This window comes from Cebus imitator, unplaced genomic scaffold (genome assembly GCF_001604975.1).
Source record: "Cebus imitator isolate Cc_AM_T3 unplaced genomic scaffold, Cebus_imitator-1.0 Scaffold427, whole genome shotgun sequence".
Lineage (NCBI taxonomy): Eukaryota > Metazoa > Chordata > Mammalia > Primates > Cebidae > Cebus > Cebus imitator.
This window is the reverse complement of record NW_016107742.1, coordinates 397,104-403,920: the sequence shown is the minus strand read 5'-3', so window position 1 is coordinate 403,920 and position 6,817 is coordinate 397,104. Positions and strand designations below refer to the sequence as shown.

The window sequence follows — 6,817 nt, the reverse complement described above, 5'->3', positions numbered from 1 at the left end:
AAAAAAAAAAAAAAAAAAAAAAAAAAAAAAGAAAAAGAAAGAATAGGTGACTTGGATGGGATAGAGGAGGAAAAGGGTCAGTGTTTAAGTGGGAAACCCAAGGATAAAGACATTTCTCTTCTGGATCCAGAAGTGGCTACTTAGTAAGGCGTTTACAGTGTGTGCTGAAGATATATTCCTTTTGGGTGTAGCAGAGTCTGAGAAACAAGAATACCCACACTTTCTGTCTTTCTAGTCCTGGAGAAATGGCTCTAGAAAGCAATATCTGAGCAAAATAAGGTGGTTCATGCCTGTAATCCCAACACTTTGGGAGGCTGAGGTGGGTGGATCACTTGGGCCCAGGAGGTAGAGACCAGCCTGGGCAACATGGCAAAACCCCACCTCTAAAATAAAATAAGATAATAAAAAATTACCCAGGTGGCCAGGCATGGTGGCTCATGCCTGTAATCCCAGGACTTTGGGAGGCTGAGGAGGGCAGATCACAAGGTCAGGAGATCAAGATCATCCTGGCTAACAAGGTGAAACCCAGTCTCTACTAAAATACAAAAAATTAGCTGGGTGTGGTGGCACGCGCCTGTAGTCCCAGCTACTCGGGAGGCTGAGGTAGGGGAATTGCTTGAACCCAGGAGGCAGACGTTGCAGGGAGCCAAGATCAAGCCACCGCCCTCCAGCCTGCGTGACAGAGCGAGACTTCAGAGCGAGACTTCATCTCAAAAAAAAAAACCAAAAACCAACCAGCAACATTGATAGTTACCATTTACTGAGCACATACATGTGCTGAGTACTGTACTTAGAGTTTTACATACATCATCTTATTTGATACTCTAACCTTTTGTGAGTGCTATAATTATCTTGTTTTACAGATGTGGTAACCAATGCTTGTTCGAGGTGACCTAACCAGTAAGTGACAGATCTGGGATTGAATTCGTGACTGCCTAACTTCACAGTTCATCCTCTGAACCTAAGGTCTACTGTTCAAAATGCTGTTTTGAGAAGTTTATCTGGCCGCTGACTAAAAAGTGCAGAGAGGCCAGGCGTGGTGGCTCAAGCCCGTAATCCCAGCATTTTGGAAGGCTGAGTGTGGTGATCACCTGAGGTCAGGAGTTCAAGACCAGCCTGGACAACATGGTGAAACCCCATCTCTACTAAAACTACAAGAAATTAGCCAGGCGTGGTGGCACGCGCCTATAATCCCAGTTACTGGGGAGGCTGAGGCAGGAGAATCGCCTGAACCCGAGAGGCGGCGGTTGCAGTGAACCGAGATTGCGCCACTGCACTCGAGCCTGTACAGAGCAAGACCCTGTCTCAAAAATAAAATAAAATAAAAATAAAAAGTGCAGAGAAAGAACTAAGACAGAAGGACTACTAGAGTAAAATCCACATTAAGTAACCAGCAAGTACTAAAGCAGTTATAGTAGGAATGGAGAACAAAAGATCTGCTTTTCTGGCACTTCAAAGGGCTTCTAAATAAAGCTCAAGACTCGGTGACCTGCTGGATGTAGGGAATGTCTACGTGTCTCGTCTGAGAATAGAAAAAATACTGGTTGGAATAGCTTTTCTCTAATTCCTAGTTCGACAGTACTAGTTGACATTTTACATAGATGATCCAAATTTCTAGGTTTGCTAGTTTCTCAAAGCACCCAATCAGGTGCGGGTCACATATAGTAGTGAAAAATCAGCTTGAAAAGCTCCCCCAAAGAGGGCCGAACAAGACAAGCGTGGAGAACGCACAAAACCTCTTAGGTTTTTCCCACAAAGGGAAAGGGCTTCTCCAAGAACTACAACTCCCACAAGGCATTAGGCGGAATATCCTGGTTTCCAACCAGTGCTTGTTTCCGGTCTTTCCGACGCTGACGCTCTTTTCCGGTTTTTGTGGCGCCGGAAAAGCATTGCAGATGCCAATGGTGAGTCCGGAGGCTTAGGGCGTCCGAGCGGGAGAGGCGAGCCCCTCGTGTCCGCGCATCATTCCGTGGCTGGGGGTTAGCTCGGGGAGGGCGGGGAGAGCAGAGGACGCGCTGGGTGGAGGACGTGTAACCTTGACAAGCGGGAGGGGGACAGAGCTGACTGACCCCCTCTCGCCCGAGGGACCCAGAAAGGGATGTGACGGGCGAGGACGAATGGGCTCTCAGGGGATGGACTGGAGAGTGGTGTACAAGGATGTGAGGAGGACCCTGCGAGTCCGCCGTGGGATCCCAGAGGCCCTATAGCCAAGGAGGAGAGGACCAGAGGGAAGACTGCAGCTGTGGACACTCCTGCGTGAGGGAAGGCTACAGGCTCCTGCAGGTCCAAGATCGGCCAAAATCAGGCACCCCAAGGAAAGCCCTATTCTGTACACCAGCCATTGGGCATCCCGGGGCTTCTGACAGGAAGAGGGCAGTAGACGTGCTGGTGCTTGGACCGGTTTTTCGAGGGCTGCAGGGTAAAGATGGTAGGAGATTCTGCAGAACGGGTCTGCTCGGTGGCTTATGGACCACTCTGTGGAAGGGGCTGCTGCTGCTCTGGTAGCATCGAAGGAGCTTTCTACGGGAGCGCTGTCAGGAGAATTTTGGTGACTTTTACATACTTGGTTTGATAACTCACTTTACTTTTTTCTCTAAAGATGAGGCTGCTGGCATTTGTGGTGTTGGCTCTATTTGCTGTCACTCAAGCAGAGGAGGGAGCCAGGCTTTTGGCTTCCAAGTCACTGCTGAACAGATATGCCGTGGAGGGGCGAGACCTAACCTTGCAATACAACATTTACAATGTCGGCTCAAGGTAAGGAGACCCTGGAGTTACCAGATTAAGCCTATTTCTGGATTCTTAGTTCTCAGAAGGGAATAGGGAACATATTGATGAGTAGTGATTTCCCTTTGGGACACTTCCAGCATCAGATATATTGAGTGAATGTATATACTGCGGGACCTACTTTTGGAAAGGAGGACATTCTTACCTAAGCTACAAGAAACCATCTTTCACGTTTTGGATTGGAAGAATTTTAAAGTACGAAAGTAGCATGAATTGTGGAGAAACAAAGAGAGGAAGATAAAGGCACAGAAAATACATAATTCCATGTTTCCTCAGGAGTTTAAAATGTAATCTTCCTGCTGGGCATGGTGGCTCATGCCTGTAATCCCACCACTTGGGGAGGCTGAGGCAGGAGGGTCACCAGAGGTCAGGAGTTCGAGACCAGCCTGGCCAAAATGATGAAACACCGTCTCTACTAAAAATACAAAAATTAGCAGGGCATGGTGGCGGGTGCCTGTAATCCCAACTACTTGGGAAGCTGAGGCAAGAGAATTGCTTGAACCCAGAAGGCAGAGATTGCAGTAAGCCAAGATCATGCCACTGCACTCCAGCCTAGGCGACAAGACTGAGACTCTGTCTCAAAAAAAAAAAAAAAAAAAAGTCTGGGTTCAGTGGCTCACACCTGTAATCTCAGCACTTTGGGAGGCTGAAACAGGTCAGGAGTTTGAGACCAGCCTGGCCAGCAAGGTGAAACCCTGTCTGTACTAAAAATACAAACATTAGCTGGGTATGTTGGCACGTTCCCGTAGTCCTAGCTACTCAGGAGGCTGAGGCTGGAGAATTGCTTGTACCCGTGAGGAGGGGGTTGCAGTGAGCCAAGACCATGCCATTGCATTCCAGCCTGGGTGACAGAGTGAGACTTCATCTCAAAAAAAAAAACAAAAACTGTGTCATCTTCCTTCTTTTATTAGCCTAGAGCATTTTTGTTGACTTTCTTTTATTCCCTTTAACTTTCTCCTCTGTATTCACTGTGTTCTCCCTTCCTCCACACACATAGGCATGTTCATGAAGAGAAATTGAGGCAAGGATGAACTTGGACCCATTGCCTCCTGAATACTTGATTATTTTGGTGCTTCTGAGCAATAGAATTCAGACCTTGACCTGGATTCTTCAATGAAACAGAACCAAGTTACTATATGACTCTTTTGCAGTTCTGATTTTTTTTGGAGAAGCAGGCAGGTTTGATTGTTTATTGCTTTAATTTAATTTTATTATTATTATTATTTTTTAGATGGAGTCTCTGTCATCCAGGCGGGAGTGCTATGGTGCAGTCTTGGCTCACTGCAACCTCTGCCTTCCAGGTTCAAGTGATCCTCCTGCCTCAGCCTCCCAAGTAGCTGGAATTACAGGCATATGCTACCATGCCTGGCTAATTTTTGTATTTTTAGTAGAGACAGGGTTTCACCATGTTGGTCAGACTGGTCTCAAACTCCTGACTTCAACAGATCTGCCCACCTTGGCTCCCAAAGTGCTAGAATTACAGGTGTGAGCCACTATGCCGGGCCTATTGCTTTAATTTTATGTCCATTACTTACTAACCCTTTTTGTTTCCTTCATTGTCTAGTGCTGCATTAGATGTGGAACTATCTGATGATTCCTTCCCTCCAGAAGACTTTGGCATTGTGTCTGGAATGCTCAATGTCAAATGGGACCGGATTGCCCCGTATCCTCTTGGCACTGGGTGATGAAGGGTTGGGGAGCAGGGAGAGCCTTGCCTACAAAGCAGCAGGGGTACTACAAATAGGCTGGATGTGTGTGGCTGTCTTCCTGTCATCTCTCTGGATAAGATGGAGCAAGAGAGGTTGGTGTAAATTGTGTGAGCATGATTTAGAGTAGAGCTGAAGAAGGAGGATCCTGAGGTTCAGATTATAAGACCCTAAAACAGGCTGGGCCTGGTGGCTCACACCTGTAATCCCAGCACTTTGGAAGGCTGAGGTGGGCGGATCATGAGGTCAAGAGGTTGAGACCATCCTGGCCAACATGGTGAAACCCCATCTCTGCTGAAAATACAAAAATTAGCTGGGCATGGTGGTGCGTGCCTATATATAGTCCTTGCTATTTGGGAGGCTGAGGCAAGAGAATCACTTGAACCCAGGAAGCGGATTCAAACACTTTGAATCCGTCTCAAAAAAATAAAAAGACCCCGAAACATACCTTATTGGGAGGATATAGATACTTAATTAAAAGAAATTTAGGCCAGGCACAGTGGCTCATACCTGTAATCCCAGCACTTAGGGAGGCTGAGGCAGCTGGATCACAAGGTCAGGAGTTCAAGACCAGTCTGGCCAAGATGGTAAAACCATCTACTAAAAATATAAAATTTAGCCAGGCGAGGTGGCGGGCACCTATAATCCAGCTACTGTGGAGTCTGAGGCAGGAGAATCATTTGAACCCGGGAGACAGAGGTTGCAGTGAGCTGAGATCGTGCCACTGCACTCTAGCCTGGGTGACAGAACAAGACTCCGTCTCAAAAAAAAAAAAAAAAAAAAAAAAAAGAAATTAAGTGGGATGATAGCATGAATGACCTGGGGTGACCTTTTAAAGTCTCTTATTCAGTGAGCCTCTTACTCTAATCTCCCAATTATTTCCTGAGTATTGAATTAGATGGTATTTTTCTCCTTGTGAATTTAAGCCAGGTGTGATGTCACACGCCTATAGTCCCAGCTACTTGGGAGGCATAGGTGAGAGGATTGCTGGGGCTTTGGCGTTCGAGGCTGCGGTGAGCTATGATAGTGCTGCTGTACTCCAGACTTGGTGACAAAGTGAGACCTAGTCTCCTAAACAAATAATAATTGTATTAGTCCATTCTCAGTTTGCCATAAAGAACAACCTGGGACTGGGTAATTTTTTTTTTTTTAATCAGAGCTATCAGTATTATTAACTTTAAGGGACTGGGTAATTTTAAAGAAAAGAGGTTTAATTGGCTCACAGTACAGCATGCATGGCTGGGGAGGACTCAGGAAACTTACAATGGCAGAAGGCAAGGGGAAACAGGCACATCTTACGTGTCTGAAGCAGGAGAAAAAGAGTAAAAGGGGAGGTGCTACACACTTTTAAACAATCAGATCTTGTGAGAACTCACATCATGAGGGCAGCAAGAGAGAAATCTGACCCCGTGATCCAGTCACCTCCCACCAGGCCCCTCTTGCAACACAGGGGATTACAGTTTGACGTGAGATTTGGGCAGGGACACAGATCCAAATCATATCAATCAATCAATAAATACATATTTGGGTTTCTTGGTGAGGGTAAATAGTGGTCTTTGTTTTTTTGTTTGTTTGTTTTTTTCTGAGATGGAGTCTTGCTCTGTCACCAGGCTGGAGTGCAGTGGCGCGATCTTGGCTCACTGCATCCTCTGCCTCCCGGGTTCAAGCAGTTCTCCTGCCTCAGCCTCCCAAGTAACTGGCATTATGGGCACACACCACCATGCCCAGCTAATTTTTGTATTTTTAGTAGAGACAAGGTTTCACCATTTTGATCAGGCTGGCCTTGAACTACTGACCTTGTGATCCACCCGCCTCAGTCTCCCAAAAGTGCTGGGATTACAGACATGAGCTACTGCGCCTGGCCTTGTTTTTGTTTTTATTTTTATTTTTTACATGTTCAAGAATTTCCTTCAATTATAGTTACTGGAAGATTTTCTAGGAGCTTAAGTGACTTGATGTATTTTTTCTTTTTTTGAGATGAAGTCTCGCTCTTCTTGCTCAGGCTGGAGTGCAGTGGTGCGATCTCAGCTCACTGCAACCTCTGCCTCCTGGGTTCAAGCAATTCTCCTGCCTCAGCCTCCTGAGTAGCTGGGACTACAGCCACATACCACCACACCTAGCTAATTTTTGTATTTTTAGTAGAGATGGGGTTTCACCATGTTGGCCAGGATGGTCTCAATCTCTTGACCTCGTGATCTGCCCACCTCAGCCTTCCAAAGTGCTGGAATTACAGTCGTGAGCCACCATGCCTGACCTGACTATAATTTCTTTTAACCAACAAAAGAAGTGCTGATTAAATGATTTTATATATATATATATATATATAT

At 46.1% G+C, this 6,817-nt stretch overlaps 1 protein-coding gene across 2 annotated transcripts in view; it reads left to right on the top strand.

Moving 5' to 3' along the window:
- Positions 1-1,821: 1,821 nt before the first annotated feature.
- Positions 1,822-6,817, top strand: part of SSR2 (signal sequence receptor subunit 2) — a 12,709-nt gene continuing 7,713 nt past the window's right edge. The window contains exons 1-3 of one of the 2 annotated variants that reach the window (XM_017509975.2): positions 1,822-1,904; positions 2,600-2,754; positions 4,349-4,447. In XM_017509975.2, coding sequence (XP_017365464.1) covers positions 1,896-1,904; positions 2,600-2,754; positions 4,349-4,447 — 263 coding nt within the window. In that variant the 5' untranslated portion in view covers positions 1,822-1,895. Of the gene's footprint in view, positions 1,905-2,259; positions 2,284-2,599; positions 2,755-4,348; positions 4,448-6,817 lie in introns of those variants that run through there. The other variant, XM_017509978.2, reaches the window with a different exon arrangement.